Source organism: Phyllostomus discolor, chromosome 1, assembly GCF_004126475.2.
Source record: "Phyllostomus discolor isolate MPI-MPIP mPhyDis1 chromosome 1, mPhyDis1.pri.v3, whole genome shotgun sequence".
Taxonomy (NCBI): domain Eukaryota; kingdom Metazoa; phylum Chordata; class Mammalia; order Chiroptera; family Phyllostomidae; genus Phyllostomus; species Phyllostomus discolor.
This window is the reverse complement of record NC_040903.2, coordinates 208874318-208894746: the sequence shown is the minus strand read 5'-3', so window position 1 is coordinate 208894746 and position 20429 is coordinate 208874318. Positions and strand designations below refer to the sequence as shown.

General features: G+C 42.1%; 1 protein-coding gene across 2 annotated transcripts in view; it reads left to right on the top strand.

The window, feature by feature from the left end:
• The window catches only part of RPS6KA5 (ribosomal protein S6 kinase A5), a 125944-nt gene that overhangs the window by 25663 nt on the left and 79852 nt on the right, over window positions 1-20429 (top strand). For both annotated transcript variants that reach the window (XM_028507812.2, XM_036013192.1), the window contains exon 2: window positions 7520-7591. In XM_028507812.2, coding sequence (XP_028363613.1) covers window positions 7520-7591 — 72 coding nt within the window. The remainder of the gene's footprint in view (window positions 1-7519; window positions 7592-20429) is intronic.

Below are 20429 nucleotides of genomic sequence, written 5' to 3'. Positions count from 1 at the left end.
GGAAAGCATACAAATTTATTTAATATAAGTTTTATGGGGCACTGGAGCCTTCATAAGGAAATGAGCCGAAGAAACCGTTAAACCTGAGCATTTTCATGTTCGCTTTGCTGAAGAGTGGAAAATTGTGGAAAAGGGGCGAGATAGGGCAAAGGGCGTGAGGTGAGGGTAGTAAACCGGGACGACTGTTTGGTCAGACTCCTCTCCAAGCCCTTGCGGTGGGAGATAAGGGTGCTCTTTTCCTCTGGGTGGAGGAGGGCGCCTCTCACAGGAAGGGTTTGCGGCCTGCTTCACGGGAAGGTCAGAGTCCTTCCTGCACTCGCTGCTTCTCAGGTTCCTTCCACTTAAAATGCTCGGCATACCAAGGTGCTGAATTTGGGGGTTAGCACGATCCGAACCCCATCAGCATTCTGTCTCTTCTCTGCAGAACTCCGGTTCCTTGTCTCTCTAGGTCGGCTTGCATGGCAGCCCTTTTAGGGTGTCCTGCCATCACTTCGAAGTCCGTGTCGAAACCCCACAACTTCCCCTTTCAGGCCCCCCTTTCCACTTCCCCTTTCAACAAAGCCTGTGAGTTGTTGTTTCTGCTCACCCCAGACCCTCTGAGTGCAAGTCTAGTTCACTGCGGCCCCCCTCCGTCTCCCAGCGTTAGTCCTCCTGCCGCTGTCCACACGGCCCGTCGCTGCCGGAGTCGGTTTTCTGAAACCTTCCTTTCCTCTGGTCCAGAACCGGTATTGCCTAGGGGTTCAACTACAGCTAATTAACCTGGCATTCCAGGTGTTGAATCAGCGAGTTTCATGTACTTATTTGATGTTATATTTTTACTGTTTTCCCCACATAAACCAGTAGCAGCTAATTAGAACAGTCCTCTTGTTATTCTTTACTAGGAAAATACTTGTTCCTACTTATGCTTTCACTCTAGCTAGCTCAGAATTCCCTAACTGCTGTCTCATCTTTGCCATTGCAAATCCTGTACTTCCTAGCTGAAGGCCGAGCACCTGTTCAGGTGTGAAATGAGTGAATGAGGGCCTGCATGCTCAAGGAGTGTTCCTAACTGGTTCTGCATGTTAATGATATTCCCTTCCATGTCTGCAGACTCCATAATCCTTTCTGTTAAATTGCATTTCTCACAGCTTATTGCAAATTTAATAAGTGATTAATTTATTGAATAAAATCTGGTATGTGAGTGCCTTAGTCATATATTTTAAAAAAAACTTACTTGAAATGGCCTCAAAAGCATTATTTTCTTTATTTTTACTTTAATTATAAAAGTGCTTTTAAATTAAGCCTTTTCTTAGTTTTTTGTTTTTTGTTTTTCCTTTTCTTAGTTTTAACACAAGTGAACCATTGGTTCTAATCATGTATTTGTACGGATTGTTTTCCTCCGTAAGACTGGGAAGTTCCAAGTTAAATCTCTCACAACTTAAAGAAATGATCATAGATAATATGCATTATGAATTAATTGTGTATGGTAATAGAGTTGCCTAGAAAGTTGAATGAAGAGCCGTTTTTCAATCATAGGTTTATGGCTAAGATTCTGGAAGAATATGCCAAAGGCTAAGAATAATTATCTTTGAGTGGTAGATTTTCTAGGTCTACCTTAGGCCTATTTATATTGTCTGTTTTTTAAAAACCATGAATCTGGATTAGTTAATAATAATAATAATAATAATACAAATAACAAAGCTATCTAAATAGACAATTATCCTATTAGTCTAAATTTATTATTTAAAGAAATTACAGCAGTCATATTTTCCCACACTGCAGATAACCATATTAATGTTATGCAAAGAGCTGAAGGAATCTAGTTATAGTGTAAGGAACCAAATATTTTCTATTCATTGATAGTACAAGATTTTTTTCTTTACTGTTTAATAATTCATACTATGGTAGGAAATCATTTAAATATTGAAATTTGTTTTGGGGGAGGGTTTAAGATTTTATTTATTTATTTTTAGAGAGAAGAGAGGAAGAGAAACATCAGTGTGGGAGAGAAACATGGACTGGTTGCCTCTTGCATGCCCCCAACATGGCCCACAGTACAGGCATGTGCCCTGACTGGGAATCAAACTGGTGACTCCTTGGTTCACAGGCCAAAGCTCAATCCACTGAACCACACCAGCCAGAGCTGAAATTTGTTTTTGACAAACTTAAAAAAAAATCCATTGACTTCTTGTACAGTGATTTCCTAACCAGAAAGTATGTATTATAGGATAACACAGATCAAGAAGTGAAGGATTTTGATTTTCAATGGGGATAGTTCCTAATATTTTAATAAGAAAAAAATCGGTTAAAATTGCCTGTGAAAGCATTAAAACAGTTCATGCCTACCTTTTCCAAATGAATAACCTTGGTAATGCATTAATGTAAAAAAATTGTAAAAGCTTTTCATGAGAGGAGACAGTACAAGCTGACTAACAATAAGAGAGAGGCCTCAAGTAGACCTTGAAAAGTTTAAAAATACTTGCTTTAGTCCAAGTTTACGAATATTTAAAACTCATATGATGTGGGCTTCAAAATAGATGTCAGATATGAACAACTGGTAAGGCCATACTGTTGTGCACTAATTAAATACCTCTAGCCTCAGTTTTTTAAGTTTGTCTATACTTTGTTATTTTATATATTTGCGAAGAGTTTTCATTAGGCATTGTTTCCATGGGAAGGAGTTAATCCTTTTTGTTAGGACCTAGGGGCTGAGGGTGCGGTTTGGGCGCCATTAAGCTGTTACGGTCAGAAATCCAGAAATGCCCAAACTCTCGGCCCAGCCGATCTGCTCTCATCCCTCAGGAGTCATGAGGAAACTGCACAGAACAGGGGGCCAGCGGGACTCAGTGTCACGTTGGCAAAAGCTGTGCCAGCTTCCAGCACAAGCGAGCACTCATGGAGAACTTCTCTTCCGTGGAAGAGCACCGGTGCATGCAGTTTCGGCCCAAGCTCTAAGTGAGGACTTCTCCTCCCCTCCCAACCCCATCTGATCATAATCTCGGGGCCCCCATGCTGAGGTGCGTGCGTTAGAAGGGTGGAGAGGAGAGCAGACGAGTGAGTGAACATCAGGTTCCCAAACAACCTCTGCATTTGCCCAGTTAACTGCTCTATATGGTGAAGCAGTGCAAGAGAATTAGCCATTCGGCCCTGGGGGGGGGTGGAGTATGTGGTCAGCCCAGGACAGAAGCTTGAGGCAAAAAAACAAACCCGGTGTGGATCCACCTATTACTAACGATTCCCAGTCAGAATTTTGGACTCTGAATACTGGGGTTTCTCTTACCTTTGGGGAGGACTAGACAGGGAGACGGACAGAGGCGTACCTGGCCCAGGAAAAGGAGCTCCGACAACCACAGTAAAACCCCATTCACTTTTATGTAAGAAGGAAGACGGAGGACAGGTCTCTCTCAAGGTGGTACGGGCCTACTTCTGGTGCAGCCTGCCCCAGCCATGCAGGCAGGTCCGTGCCATACGATCAGAGTATTGTTTTGGACTTTACTGGGGCATGTGATGACTCGGACATAAAGGAGATTTCTGTATTGGGCTAGTGCTTGTTTCACCTCGAGTGCGAAGTAAAATATGTAAATATTTTAAGTCTCATTCTAATAAATATTAGTATTGTTGCTGGGAAGTTTGAGCTTTTGATCTTAGGTTAATAGTTTAATTAAGAGAAATATAATTTATTTTTAGACCTTCTTGCTTAAAATTTTCTAATTACAATGACAAATAATAGCGTAGAAATGAGAACCATTTGGACACCTAGACTCACATGCTTGAATGTATATTTGTCATCGCTTAGGATTCGATATAGTATCATTAAACATTTCCTTTTATGTGTTTTGTCTTTAACACAGTGAAAAAATCTTTATAATTAACAAATATTTCCTCCATGCCAAAATACAATAGAGCTGCCTACTCTGTATAATGCTAGATGCTCCAATACAATGGTAGATACATTTGTCCACACCCACAGAATGTCCAGCACCAAGAGTGAACCCCACTGTGACCTGCGGACTTTGGGTAATGACGATGTGCCAGTGCAGCAGGTTCATCAGTTGCAACAAATGTCCCGCCACAGTGGGGGTGTTGATAATGCGGGGGCTGTTCATGAGTGGGGGCAGAGGGCATATGGGACATGTATGTACCTTTTGCTCAATTTTGTTGTGACCTAAAAGTGCTCTAAAATATAGTCTGCAAGCAATTAGATACTTCATACCTACTAGAATGGTTACTATTAAAAAGGGTAATAGTACTATGTCTTTAAGAGGATGTGGAGCAAATGGACCTCTTGTATATGATTGGTGGGAATGCAAAATAGCGCAGCCACTTTAACAGAGTAGTACACTAGTATCTTATAAAGGTAGATATGGCTGTATGTATATGCAGCAATCTCATTCTTAGGTATTTACCCAGGAGAAGTGAAAGCATGCCCACAAAACTACCTTATTATAACCCAAAACTGCACACATTGTGAATCTGACCAATATAGTCCATCAATTAGTGAATGGAAAAGTAGGCAGTGGCATATCAGTGCTATGGAACGCTACTCTGTAGTAGAAAGAAATGAAGTAGTAACACACAAAAATGTGGATGAAACTCAAAAACATATATGAAAATTTGAGAGAAGGTAAAACTTTGATGAGTGGAATTAGATCATTGGTTGCCTGAGCCCGTGGCCTGGGAAGTGACTGGGTTCAAAAGGATGTCCTGGAGTTTCAGGACCACGGACTGTTTTATATCATGGTTGTCACGGACACTTCACAGCTGTACCTAATCACCCCAAATTATCAAACTGTTCATTTGAGTGAATTTTATTGTGTGTAAATGATACCTCAGTAAAACTTAAAAATGACAGTAGTGGATTTCTGGTACTCAAATATCTTCAGTTAATTTTCACTTTGAGCAAAATATTGACCCATGAACTGTTTGTTTTTGCTCATCACTTCAAAAGCAAAGTAATAAAAAACTAAAATAAAACTAGGGTTAATGGTGAATAATAGTGTTTTTGTTTCAACGCCAGTGAAATTATAATGATTTTTTTTTTAACTAAAAAGGTTGTTTTCCGTACCTTCAGAGCAGAAATGCATGAACTGGAGGAATGGTCTAACGATCCCAGCTAGGAGCTCTGAGGACCGTTGTCAGGGTCATGGTCTCTGCCCTGCCCTATCGCAGTTCCAGCTGCTAGGTCCCCCAGGGAGATGAAGACAGAGGGCAGAACGAAGTAAAGGAGGACATCACGACAAGCTTGATGTGCCATGACCATCTCTGGCACCTTACCCCAAACCGAAACCTTGCCTTCAGTGAGCTGAGCTGGACCATGTGGCCCTGCTTAAGATTTACTGGTCACTTCGCCCCAGGCAGATCCTCTCTCAGCCTGTTCACTGGAGTCTCACCATTCTTAACAAGAGAAGGCCGGGAACAATCAAATCTAGAAATAGATCGAGGCAAAAAAAAGAATGTGTTTTTATAAGCCCAGGGTTGCTCTTTGCAAGCCCAGCATCGGGTTTTCTTTCTTAGGCCCTGGGGCTTGCGGCGGCAGGAAGGGAAGACCCTCTCCCCAGCTCTGCCTTACCTCACCAGCCAGCTGGGGACAGTCTTGACAGAAAGGCAACCCACAGAGTAAATCAGCTCTCAGCACCAAGCCACAGCGAGGAGAATCCAAAGAGAACATACCTTGAAGAAAACAGAGCTAACGTCTCACCCCCTGGAGACCTTACCCCCCACCTCCTTCCCCCAAACACAGACAGCTCCAAGCCTTGTCCGTTCTTTTTCCCGGAGGCTAGGAGTTCGAGGAAGCCTTGAGTTACCCTTGCAGGCAAAGTGTTACTGCTTTATGTCAGAAACAGAGTGGTGGAGGTGTAGTAGATGATGAATAAAACAGCCCTTCACAGATCATCTGAAAGATCTCTGTGAATGACCAGAGTTCCCTAGGTGGTACTTTGTGGAACAGAGTGGAATTAACCTGATCTCTCTAATTTCCTTTGAAAGCAGTTCTGTGGCTAGCGAAGAAGGGCTGAACGGGTTACATATCAAAAGATGGTTCCTTATCTTCCCAGGCCAGCTGCAAATGCAGACACGGGGGACATTAATACAGGGTGTGGACAGGAAGTAAGAGATGACTCCTAACTGTGAGAACCAGCAGTAACAGTTTCTAACGTGTTCAACATATGACTCTTCGATAATGTCTTCAACTTGACAAATTTTGCATAATAAAATGACAATTTAGTTAGAAGAGAGTCAAATCATTCTTTCAAAAGTGGTGGTTTCTGTGAGCGTGGCTCTTTGCTGCATCTACTCGGCATCTTGCAGGAGGACGTGTGTGCACTTGCAGATGCTGCTGCATCTGTGTCCGTGGTATTTGCGTTAGATCTGGATGGGTGTCGGTGGAACTTGAAGCAGGCCGCGCACACTGAGCCGTTGCCACTGTTACGTTACGCGTCAGTAGTCAAACTCGTAGAAACGGGAGGTAGATGGTGGTTCCCAGGGGCTGGGTGGTCAGCGGACATAGAGCGTGTTTTGCAGAGTGAGCGTGTCCTGGAGCTCCATTGCAGACAGTGACACGCAGTTAGCACCACTGTATCGTACACTTCGAGATGGTTAAGACGGTCAATTTCATGTTGTGTTTTCACCACAACTTAAAAAAAAATGTTTGCAGTTAGTGAAATTTGGAAAGACACTGAAATGATTTACCTCCATGAAACTTTTAATTCCAAAAGTTCTTAGGTGGGTCTGATTTTCTTGAAAGTCTAGTCCCGAAGCGTTAATTTATTTATAGACATTTATAACAACACTTAGTGGCACATAGCAAGCACTGTCTAAATTTAACTTATTTAATCTTTACCACAACTCTATGAGGTTTTGTTTTCTTTTCTGCCATTTTACCACAGACATTTTCAAATATATAGACGATTTGAAAGAATTGTGTGTTGAACACCCTTATACTATCTGGATTCTCTAACGTTTTCTTGTGCTTTATCACATATCCTTATCTATATGCAAACATTATTCATCTTACTTTTTTGTGAATTTCAAAGTAGACTGCAGATGTTAATACGCTTTGGGGGTAGGTATTTTAGTTATCCCCATCTGATACCAGAGGGACCTGAGACACAAAAAGCTGAGTAATTTGTTCAAGGTCACACAGCTTTCAAGTGGTGGAAGGAGGCTTTGGACCAAGCCTGCCTCGACCACATCTACAGACAGCTGCTGGCTCACATAATCCTGATAGGCGTCACCATAAAACATGGTTTTGTGGTCCAATACATTTGACAAATGTAGTATCTCAGTCTTGAAGATTCACGTGTATATTTTCATGGTACAGGATCTGTGACATTTAGCAGTAAAGAAACCTGTTTAACTTTGTTTAAGAAACAGTTTTTAAGTTTATTTAACGTGAAGGAACCTTCCCCCCCAAACCTAACACGGCTTAACCACACAAGTCAGAAACAGAAAACATTGCTGTTATCTTAGAAGCCCCCTGTGGGAGCCCCTCCTATTGCTGATCCCCTTAATTATTGCTTTTTTTTTCCTCTTTGTTTTTTAGCAAATTTAACAGGACATGCAGAGAAGGTGGGGATTGAAAATTTTGAGCTCTTGAAGGTCCTGGGAACTGGAGGTAAGTCTTGAGTTAATTCCTTTTGGAAGAAAAGTACTTGTTATTCCGATGGGAAAGGATTGTTATTCCAAGTACAGAAATCAGCTAAAGCTTAAAAATCATAAGGAATCCAGCAGGAGAGCTGTCAAAACACATGAACAAATGATTCGTAGAAATACAAAAGGCAGAGTTTGAAAGAATTAGCAAGGATTTAGAAAAATCAATCTCCTTTACCTTGCTGTTGGGAATGTAAATTAGTTCAATGTTCACATAGGAGGCAATGTTTTTTAAAAAACACTAACATTTATAGAGAGTTTGCTACTTGCCAAGTCCTCTGCTAAGTCCTTTATACTGATTGACTCATTCAGTTCTCACCTCACTCGCCTTTACTGGTCATTGTTTTGAATAATGAAAACTCAAAACCCTTCAGAAACCTAACAATACAAGTGTGGTTGAATGGAACGTGGGTCTCTGTGCTCCGTAATCCATACAATGGGATCGAAATGATCTGTACTTACTAACATTTTTTAAAGCTCTCCATAACATAATGTTACCAAAAAAAAAAAAGCTACAGAAGGAATGTACAGTATACCATTTCCATAATATAAGAAAGTTCTATGAAGCAGTATCTACATGTTACTGTGTGTATGTACATGTGTATGTATGTAGAAAAAATCTCTGCGCTACGCAGCCAGTTAATAGCAGTGGCTGTCCCTGGGTGGCGGGATTTTCGACGATCTTGATTTTCTGCTTGATACTTTTCTTGTCTTCTGAAGTTTTGCTGCTGTTTTCTTGCTGCCTAAGAGTCAGGGTCTCGTGGGTGTCTGAGACCCCCGCATTTGGGAGAGCCCCACGTTTGGCTTAATGCTCTGCTCTCACTGTCCTGAAATTCGAAATAATTCATGGGCAAGGCACCCCACGTTTTCATTTAACGCCGGGCCCCCCATAACGTAGCTTGTCAGGAGCACGCCGAGTGTCCTCAGCTCTGCCCCTGCGGTGTGTGGCGCTGCAGCCGCCCTGCCGTGGGAACTTGCACTTCACTGTCCTCCCTCCCGGTGGAGGGGAAGGCGGGACTTTCCCTCTCTTTTCCCATCAGGCCGGTGCTCTCTCTCCCTGGAAGGGGAGGGAGAATCGCAGAGGATGGACCTTTTTTCGTCCCCCCTGAAGTTTACCTTCATGCTCTCTGGGCCAGTGTACCTCCCTGAGCGGGTGGACGGCTGCTGCCCACCTAGGGGTTCTGCCCGTTCCTTCCTTCCAAAGTGCCCAGCCTTGCAGCCAGAGAAGTGTCCTTTCTTTAGGGCTTCTCCAGTCCACCCCAGACACCGCCCTACCATTCTCATGAATCTGCACGTTTCAGTCTGCAGCTGTAATTTGTCTTTAGGCCTTTTGTTATTGAGCTGTGATGCCTGGGGCCTGCCCCAGAAGGTCTTCAGAACTTCCCGGTGCAGTTTAGCACAGTGTGGAGGGCCGACCTTTACAGCCGCCGTGAGTGACCCTGTGGTTTAGTCTCATCAACTAAGCGTTTATTGTCAGCAAGAGTATGGCGCAGTTGTCAACTTGGGGATTTTACTGTGCATTCTCTCCTTCAGATCATCTGTAAGGATGTTATTTTTTTAATTGCTCACCCGCTCTGTCACTGAGAAATCGTGTTTTAATAATTCTGTTATCTCTCTCTTTGTTTCTTATTTCCAAGGCAGCATCTGCCTGAAGAGGAAAGAGGTCCACAGTCCTCTGGGGACTCAGTTCCCTTAGAAATAGTGTCGGTGCCATCTTGGCAAAAGCTTCTGGAGGTCAATTTATACTAAAGTCACGGAAACTGTTTTGTCTGAATGTTTTATATTTTAGTAGCTTTATTGCAATAAATCCATGTACTTTATCGTTCACCCATGTACAGCGTGCAGATCAGTGGTTTTGGTACATTCACGGAGTTTCGCAGCCATCCCCACCATCAATTTTAGAACATTTTCCTTACTCTAAAAAAGAAACTCTTCAGCTATTACATTTACAGACACACGAAAACCGGGTATGTTTTCCACCAGTAGCTCCTCACTTGAAAAAAAAGTGACATTAGGAGAGTTCCTGAGATGCAAAAAGGGTTGGTGAGCAAAGAAAATCTAAACAGTATTGTCTATGTAAAACCATGGTCGTAATGTTGAAACTGTGGGGTTAAAAAAGCAAACTAAAACATTAGACAAAAGTAGCATGTAACTTGGGGTATGGTGGGAGTGGTGTTCTGCGGTGGTGTTCCTCAAGCTTTATTAGGCGCATGGATCTTGAATGTGTCAATTACCACATTGATTGAAAAAAAGAAGAAAAACCTGAATAGTCCTATAACTCTTAAGGAAATTGGTCAGTAAGTCAGTCTTCCTGCTAGGAGGACACTTGATACAGTCTTAGGAATGAGTCTGCCTAACATGAAAGGCATAGGTAATTGTAATCTACAAACTCAAGGAACAGAAAAAGTTGGATTTTCTCCAATTTATTGTATGAGGCTAACAGTATAACCTTGATTCCAAAAATAGACCAAGAGAGTGTGAAGAAGGAAAATTACAGGCCAGTTTCACACGTGAACATTTTAATATCAGAGTTATAAAATCAAACCACGTGTGTATTTTCTTTCAACACATTTAATGCTTTGTCTCATTATCTACCTCCACTTTGTGAAAGGCTTGATCACAGATCTTAAAGATAATTCTGCAAAGGTAAGGAAGAAGTTGACCAGCAACATTTTGTTTTTGCATTTCCATTTTACGCCGCTCTGCTGTTCTGTAACTGGTGTGTGTCAGCGTGCGCCCTGCTTTCCCCTCTGTCAGCTGACAGGGCACCTGCCTAACGACCGTGGGATAACCAAGAAATGTCACTGTAGGTATTCCTATATTTAAAATCACAGTTTTGATGACTAAATGGAGTAGGTGGAAACTTTTATGATGAACATGATAAAATCTCAATTTTTATTCAGATATTTTACCAGTAATTTTTCAGTTTCACTTTCTTTTTTTAAGGTAATTTTCTCCCAGCGCTGTGAACAATAGGAAAGTCTCATCAGGTGTCTTTGTGTGTCACATCAGGTTTTCTCTGGAAGTGACACTGAAAACACTTCTGACGTTCATTTTTGTATCTTTTGCACTAGGAAAAAAATGCTATTCATCCAACGTCTTGACAACTTTGTGGAATATTGGAATAGGGGAGATTACCTTTTTGATGTGTTACTTAAATGCATGTAATACTTGTGGAAAAAATCGGTCACTCAAGAGTGTTGGCTTATTTCTGTCCTCAGCTATTATCTTGTTTCTTTTGGTGTATCTCTAATCGTTCAATTGGTTTCCTCAGCAAGGGACTTGGAAATCATTTCTGATTCTTCTCTGTTTTGACCTTTTTATTTTGTTTCCCACAGAGTCCTGTAATTTTTCCTTCAAAGTGACCTCTGCAACAACCTTTTGTTTTCTGTCACTGGTTCCAGAACCCCTATTGCCTTAAACATGCATTGTTTTTCATGGTTTTTTTTAAAGATTTTATTTATTTATTTTTAGGGAGGGAAGGGAGGGAGAAAGAAAGAGAGAGAGAAACATCACTGTGTGGTTGCTGGGGGCCAAGGCCTGCAACCCAGGCATGTGCCCTGACTAGGAATTGAACCTGTGATGCTTTGGTTCGCAGCCCGAGCTCAATCCACTGAGCTACGCCAGCCAGGTGTTTTTCATGTTTTAACTGGCCTGCCTTTCTGCTAGTTCTCTCTTTTATGTTATGCATTTTATACATACTCTGTTATAAAATAATATGCACCCTCATTAAAATTCAACATTACTGCTGTTTTCTCTTTTCAGAACAGTGCCCTTTTTTTTTTTTCAGTTAATTATTCAAGTCCAAATTCTTGCCCTGCTTTTAGGCTTAGCTGTGCGTCTGTCTTTTCTCCAGCTACCCCGATATTCCACCTACTTTCTGGTCCAGTTAATCTTCCTTTACTTCCCCTGCAATTAGGTGTACTCTGCCCTCCTCTGATGCCCTGCCTTGTCTGTTCCCTCATCTCCATTCACGCTCCCCCTCTTCTCTGCCTGTCCAGATCCCACCCCCATGGCTTCGTTCTCTGAGCTGTGGCACCGAAACACCTTTGTAGAGAATGCAGCACTGAGTGGTTCTCGGAATTCTCCTTCACACCTGCTGCTTCTCTTCCGGGGTGTCCAACCTGCGGCCTATGGACCACATGCGGCCCAGGATGGCTGTGAATGTGGTCCAACACGACATGTAAAGTTACTTTAAACCTTTCTTTTGCTCACCAGTTTTTGTTAGTGGTTGTGTATTAATGTGTGGCCCGACACCCCTGTTGATCATCCTGTATGTTTTTCCAACTCTGTTGCTCCGCCCCTTGCTCGTACCCATACCAGTCTGGATGCGAAGAATAACGGGCTGCCAGGTGTGTAACTCGTGCTCTCGTCTCTGGCACTGTGCTGGCGATGGATACTCCCGCGGCCAGGAAATACCTTCGGTTCACCTTTTAGAATTATTTTGTTTCCTGATGAAATTTTGGATTATGGTTGGGAATAATGAATCTGTTTTTATTTCAACTGCCTTCCTTTTGACCATTTTGCTTCCTTTGAGACACCTGTCCTAGAATAGAAGAATTCTTTACACATCCCCATTGTGCACGTTATTATTAATTCTCATACTTAATGAAGTGGAGCGTGAAAGTCTCAGCTAAAAGAATTTAGTGTTCTCTTTGAATTTTCTTTGTTCCTCTTGCCTGATTTCTACTTTGGAGATCTTTTGTCACGGTGACAAAAGATAAAATTTGCCGTGTAACTGTGAAGGGGCGGCGGGGCTGGTTTCCCGTTCCAGTTGTGGTGCCCTCAGAGCTGTGAAGTGCTTGGGTGTGGGGGATGACTTAGAAGTCTCAGGCTGGAGTCTCGGCACCCTCAATGCCTACTTGCTTTCCTGGCAGAAATCAAATGACCCTCGCTAGCCCAAGCCCCTTTTGGGACATAAGTTAATAATACCTATCTCACAGTTTTGTTGTAAGATTAATGAAATCATGGACATGAATTGTCAGTTGCTGGATAGCCATCAATTGTGGTTATTTATTGTTCGGTGAACTCTACCATAAAGCTGTACTCTTAAGTTAGAAGAATAAAAATTGCCCTGGCTGGCGTAGCTCAGTGGATTGAGCGCAGGGTGCGAACTGAAGCATCGCAGGTTCGATTCCCAGTCAGGGCACATGCCTGGGTTGCAGGCCACGGCCCCCAGCGACCACACATTGATGTTTCTCTCTCTCTCTCTCTTTCTCCCTCTCTTCCCTTCCCTCCCTAAAAATAAATAAATAAAATCTTTAAAAAAATTAGTTAGGACTTATTCATAAGGATAGATTATTAGTTATTTTATATAGTCACTCACTTTGTTAGCATATCTTGGAATAATTTCAAGTAAAGTTATATTTCTAATAATAACAATCTAACAAGTGAACAAATATTTTACAAATGACATGTTGAAATTTTATCATTTCTAAGATGTTGATTTGTGAATTACCTTAAAAATAACATGTCAAATGAAAATGTATTTCTTATTAGTCTTCTCTTAACTATTCAAACACTTTAGGTGCCTAACAACCTTTTTGTATTTTAGGTTAACGGTCTTATGCTGAAATATATATAAAATGAGTAATAAAATATTTAGATTGCCTAACACACAGTAAATGAGACATAAACTTCAGCTATTTATACAGCTAAAGGGGAAAGAAACCCAGTTTCTAAAAGAGCTGATATAACCCATTACCAAGGTCTCAGATTAGCTTATACATAAGTGAATGTCATATCCTAACAAATATTTTATTTGCCTAAAATATGTCCAGCAGTAGGGAAATACAACTCCCTAGAGATCTTCCAAGTTCCAGGCTGTTCCTTCCTAATCCCTTCTCCATGGGACAGCCAGAAGTCTTTCCTGAGTGATCTTTATAATAATGACCCTTCTAGAGAGCTTGTCACTTCTCTATTTAAAACCTTTCGGTCCATTCCTGTTGCTCTTGGAATTCATTCGTTCACATGTATTATCAAGAGGCAAGTGCTGGGGATAGAGTAGTGAGCATTTTAAATGTATATATTACCACAAGCTTGCAAGTTGAATAATACAGCAGGAACCTGGTATTTGTGTAAGGTAGAATTATTTCCAGGCGTATAAAACCTTTGGCGTGCATGCCTGCAGAGCACAGACGTTCAGAATGCCTGGCCTCTGTACTGGCTGATGGGCAACGGCCACTTGCCTGCCTCCCTGGTCCCTGGCGCCCTTGTAGGAAGGTCATTTCTTCCTTTTCGTGTGGATTTTTCTTTTCATCTGAAACAGCAGACCTTACAAGCTGTCCTGTGGAAATACCTCTGTGTCGAGCAGAGGCTCTCTGTGGGCTGTCACCCAACCTGCAGCGCCACCTTCAAACGTGCACTCTGATGGTTCCTTACCCACTGGTCCCAGGCTCTAGGAAAATCATCTCTGACAGGGAGGCCTTTACAATTTTTCTTTGTTTTCTTACTGAAGACTTTTCAGAAATACATTTTATTTATTAAGACGTAATTCTAATTCCCCTGGGTAATTTGCCACAAGAGGGTGCTAGAAATTGCACTAGGCACCTTAATGACACAGCTACTTTTTGGTGACAAGAGGGAGGGAGGGGGAAAAATAACTTTATCACATAAAAGACTGTTTTAGGAGCTATGATGGCTTAGTCATCATTCGTCACTTTATTCTCTTAGGTGTTTGGAAAGTATCCCTATTAAAAATAGTACTTTTAAAAGCATGTATTCATTAAATTGTCAAAATTGTCAATCAGAAAAGCTTGTCGAAAGAAAATTTCGCATCCGTGTATACCCACGGTACCCTATGCTTCAGTGTAAGTCTACAGTGCTTATGGAAATCAGAGAGGTTAAATGTTCGTGACATTGTATGCCACAATCAAAAGATGATCCCATATGATGGTGTGGTTGATATTGTCTCCCTAGAGCAAATGCAGCTGAGTTTATTACTGAATTGTTCACTAGAAGCAGGGCCTGGGACAGGGATTTGGGCCCATGTGATTTCTCGCAGCAATGCTTTCAGGAGAGAGGGAGGGAAGCAGCAAGGAGGGGAAGGGCCTAAGCAGCGTGTGGTTTAAGCTGGGGTCTAGATCCAGCCTGAACCCACGGGAAGTTTGGGAGCCAGAGTGAGGGGGCAAGCCTTTTGTGCCCGTGGTGGTCGTTGCCTGCAGGCTGCTTGGGTAGGGTGGGGTAGGGAACAGCGGCATGTAACCTCTCAGGCGAGGCTGTGGCTCCTGTGCCACCTTAGGCCTTACTGCAGAGAAGAGGACAGCTGTGGGCTGCTAGCAGCAGGTGCATGCGGGCACCAGCCTGTAAAGGTGGGACCTGGCAGGGCACCATTTGCAGATGGTCACTAACACTGGCCAGTAAGACGTAACTGTTTAGCTGGGTGGACAGCTTGTTCGTTGAGGTGTAAACAGAGAATGATTTATGAATGTGCGTCTCAGCCGTCCTTATGCCCTTGTTTTCTTGTGTTTTTCTTTTAGCAAGGTCCTCTGGCGATCACATCCATGGGGAGTCTTCTCCAATTCCGGACCTCACAGGACACGGTTTCCTTTGCAGCTTTTTCTTCTTTCCTGCCGGACCCAGCTCTTTAGTTTTCAAATCCCTTGGGACCGGGGTTAAGAGATGGCCTGTGGTTACACGGGGTATTCGGATGGAGATAGTCAGGAACTGGCCACAGCTACCTATGTAAATGCATGCGATTTTGAGCTGGGTTCATGGATGTGGTGTTCTAGTGCTTTCTCTGAAACTTAAAAAATGCTCATCTAGAAGATCATTATGCAATCAGTCTTTAATTATTCAAACCGATGCAGTGTGCATAAATGGAATCTGCAAACAGTTAATCTGTGACAGTTTTTTCTTTCCAGCTTTCTGACATGGTAAATCCTTTTTTCGAAGCTGGCACCATTCTTGAGAAAGTGGACTGATCCGTGGTCCCGACCCAGCTGCACGGCTGTCTGTGGCCATGAACGCAGTGCAGCACATGAGTCAAGTGGCTCTTGGTTAACTAACCAAGTTAGTTACTAACCAAGTTTAGTTTACAAACTAAAATCGGGTTAAGTCGAGAATGCTGACACTTTCCTATCTTTTCTGGATCTTCCTTATTATGTATCTTCTAGAGAGGAGATGTTTACGTCCTAAGCAAATGGCCTACCTCAGTCTCTCTCACACAATCACTGTTGATTATTACGTCTCTTTTGTTTACTTTTAGCATCTTTTTATTTAATCAGGCATGTTTCGGGTTCCTGTCTTTGCCTTACGTGTTAGAAGATTAATCTGTTTTCATCATTCTGCCTTTATTAATCTTAGAAATTTTGTTTTTATTATTTTACAAATCCTGGCAAAAAGTGGCTAACAAAAATTAGGTATATGAAATGGCTCAAATTCTCCCTTTTTTTTGTTTTAAAATTACATTGAAATATTTAGCTTAATAGGTTCTTTTTAATATTTGGGATTTAGTTGGTAATTAAAATAAACGTTGTGTGAAGGAATTTAGGAATTAGTGCTTCTGTTTGATAAATATGTAAAGTCAAGTACATTATGTTTTAAATGTGTTCTGAGATTTACCCATTTTCAAAGAGGTTTAAGGACGTTTTCAAAGGTAGAAAAAAAACCCTAAAAAAAAAAAGACAACAAAAGCTGAAAGAAGGAAAGCAAAGTAGCTGTTGTAGACCCTTGGAATGAGGTAGTCATTATAACTGAGTCTTAAATTTAATTCTGAGGTTAAAAAGAGGTGGGGATAAAGAGAAAATTCTTTGACCTACATAATTTTTTTAAAGCAAAGGCATGTAAATTCATGTAGAAGAGTGGCTTTCATGCTTTCTTGACTATTCCCCATAGGTTGAAATAGGCACATTTTTATATTGCAACTTAGTATGTGTGTTTATGTGTGTGTATAGACATATAGACACAAACTTTTTTCCGCTAACATTTACACAGTGTTTATTTTCTGCCAGGCCTTACCGTAGATGCTTACATTAATTTATTTAATCCCCAAAACATAGGATGTAGGAGCTATTACGATCCCTAGTGAGGAAGCTGAGACAGTTACGTTAGTTAACTATTTCGCCCGAGGTCACACTGTGTCTAAGTAGCACATCTAGGACCCAGACCCAGGTGGTCAGCTCCAGGCTGTTTTTAACCATGATTCTGTGCCGCCCTCCTTGTATTCTTTTTCCTTCCCTTGTACTCAGATTTGTGTGCATTCACGTGTGCACATGCATGTGCATATATATAAAGAGGCAGCGGAAGTGCCATGAAACACTTTCAGTATATATTCAGTTCTACTATTTTAATTTTGTAACACGTTGGTTATACCCACCAAATACCATCATCCACCAATGGGTCACAGCTCACAGTTTGAAAAATTTGGTCTACGGAGACTTTAACAAGCACCGAAATTATCAAGTGGCTCCTGTATCATAGGCATTAAATAATATGAGAATGGGGTTTTTAACAAAAGATCCAGAGATAGTCTTGAAAAAAAACAAACTTTATTTTATGTAGTCTCTTCAAAAAGGGACCCACAGATTAAATTTACTGAAGGCTCTTTCTGAGTCAAGTCTTTCTTAACCGGTGCTGTGGTCCAGGGGAGGTGCCCCCGTTGATGGGTCTTAACACAGGGTGGATGGTAGAGAATCACTGGGACGCTTGATCACTGAGTACTCACTGGGGTCTGATTAAGCCAATGTTTCAGATGAGCCTTTTTAAAAATATGTATTTTATTGATTGCACTATTGCAGTTGTCCCATTTTTCTTCTCCCCTTTATTCTCCTCTGCCCTGTACACCCCTCCCACCCACATTCCCAGCCTTAGCTCATGTCCACGGGTCGAACATATAGTTCTTTGGCTTCCCCATTTCCCATACTATTCTTAACCTCCCCCTGCCTATTTTGTACCCACCATTTATGCTTCTTATTCTCTGTACCTTTTCCCCCATTCTCCCCCCACCCCTCCCCACTGATAACCCTCCGTGTAATCTCCATTTCTGTGAATCTATTCCTGTTCTAGTTGTTTGCTTACTTTGTTTTTTGTTTTTTGTTTTTTTTAGGTTCAGTTGTTGACAGTTGTGAATTTGTTGTCATTTTACTGTTCATATTTTTGATCATCATCTTTTTTGTAGACATGTCCCTTTAACATTCCTATAATAAGGGCTCGGTGATGATAAAGTCCTTTAACTTGACCTTATCTGGGAAGCACTTTATCTGCCCTTCCATTCTAAATGATAGTTTTGCTGGATAGAGTAATCTTGGATGTAGGTCCTTACCTTTCATGACTTTGAATACTTCTTTCCAGCACCTTCTTGTCTATAAGGTTTCTTTTGAGAAATCAGCTGATAGTCTTATAGGCACTCATTTGTATGTAACTGTCTCCTTTTCTCTTGTTGATTTTAAGATTCTCTTTGTCTTTAATTTTGGGTAATATAATTATGATGTGCCTTGGTGTGTGCTTCCTTGGGTCCAACTTCTTTGGGACTCTCTGAGCTCCCTGGACTTCCTGGAAGTCTCTTTCCTTTGCCAGATTGGAGTTCTCCTTCATTATGTTTTCAAAGGAATTTCAATTTCTTGCTCTTCCTCTTCTCCTTCTGGTACCCCTGTGATTTGGGTGTTTAAACATTTAAAGTTGTCCCAGAGGTTCCTAAGCCTCTCCTTATTTTTCTGAATTCTTGTTTCTTCATTCTGTTCTGGCTGAATGTTTATTTCTTTCTTCTGCTCCAAACTGTTGATTTGAGTCCCAGTTTCCTTCCCTTCACTGTTGGTTCCCTGTACATTTTCCTTTATTTCACTTTGCATAGCCTTCATTTTTTCCTCTATTTTGTGACCATATTCAACCAATTCTGTGAGCATCCTGAATACCAGTGTTTCGAACTCTGTTTCTGAGGTTGGCTATTTCTTCACCACTTAGTTTCCGTTTTGGAGCTTTGATCTGTTCTTTTATTTGGGCCATATCTCTTTGTCTCAACACAGCTGTTACATAGTGAGAAGCGTAGCCTTAGGTATTTGCCAGGTCGGGGCAACCCATGTTGCTGCATTGTGGGGCTGTCTGTGGGGGAGGGGTCCAAGAGGGAACAATGCCTCTTTCTTGGCTGGCTATCAGTTACTTCCCCTGCTACCCACAAGAAAATTGGGCCCTTCTGGTGCTGATTCCTGGGTGGGTGGGTTTGTATATGTTCTAGGACCCCATGGGCCCCTCCTGTGGACTCTCCTGTGAGACTGGGAGTTTCTCCTGCTGCTGCAACCCCCACAGTTTCTGAGGCTTTATCCCCACTCAGGATCCCTGGGTTGCTCGGTCTGTTTTGCTCCCCAGTTGTTCCTCCTGGTTTATCCACATGCGATTGTGGGACCATCTGGTCCACCAGCTGCCACCTCACCCACCCCAGTCCTCCAGCTGCCACCTTGCCTCACGTCCTCGCCACCTGGCTGCCCATTTCCACCCCTCCTGCCAGTCTGAATGAATGTTTCTTCTGTAACTCCTTGGTTATCGGACTTCCATACAGTTCAATTTTGGGGAAGTTCTGGTTATTTGTTGTTTTCAAATTTGTTGTTGTCTTTCTTTTGCTTGTGCGAGGAGTCAAAATGTATCTACCTACACCTCCATCTTGGCCGGAAGGCACAACACTGATTCTTGAGTTCAGTTGAGTCTTTAGAAATTCCAGGTTTTGGTGAGTTTCACCATTGAACTCTGCGTATCCATTGTGTGCTGGCAATACTTAAATGAAGCTGCTTCTCTTAAGAGCTCTTTCGGTGATGGAGGCTTTACCAGAGCTTGATGTCTGCTGTCCCCGGCATTACTGACCTTGTACATTTGGCTGGCCTATTAATAATAATGCCAGTTTCCAAGGGCAGGGCAGTGAGATTGAGAGTTCCAGGGGTGTATTTCTTGTTTGGTTTCATTTCTGACACTGATGTCTTGCGGGGAAAGGAGGGTGTACAGGGGAACAGGGAGAGGAGGACGGGTGAACTGATTGCCAGTGACCAGAACGTATCACATGTGGAGAGAGAGAAATCTTTCCCCAAATTTATTATATGTGAGAAAGGAATGTGGCCAGGCATTATAATTAGTTCTCACATAGTTGTGGCCATGTACAGATGTCACTATGTTAAGATATTTTCCTGTCCTAGAATGGGGACAGCTAAGGTTCCTGAGTTCACTTTGGCCGGGGAATATTGCCAGCAATCAGATTTAGTCCACAAACTAAGGGGAATTGCTTTGTGAAAGCTCATTGTTCCTTCCCTGAAGGAAAGAGTCGGCTGGCAGTGGCTCCAGACTGCGAGTCTGCACTGCTGGTCTCTTCAACTTTGTCCCACATTGTCAGCCGAGAAGAGGGTATCTGGCTGCATGCTCCCAGAGCTGTTTCTTTGATCTCTTCCTGTTTGCTGGCTTGTTTGTTCATTCCCACCCCCACCCCATGCATTCAACACTGAGTTTCCATGATGTGCCAGCCTCAGAGTTACTTATCAATGATACAAAGTGGGTAACATCAGACAGGCCATTATTTTCTGGAATTTACAGTCCAGTGGGAGTTAGATGATGAAGCAACCGTGCAAATAAATGAACATTAATGTTTCTGATCATTTCTGTGACAGAGAATGCCAGGTGTTAGAAGAGGATAAAATTAGAGGACTCATTCTGGTCTGGGAAGTCAAGAAGGGCCGGGTGCCTGAGGGGTTAGCCCAGTAAGGCAGTGGGAGGGTGGGGAGGGTTAGGTAGAAGCCAGATGGTTTAGGTTATGTTAAGGGTTCTCTTTAAGAGCCATGGGAAATTAAGGGGTTTGAGCAGGAAGGGTTACATTTTTAACAACAATTTGG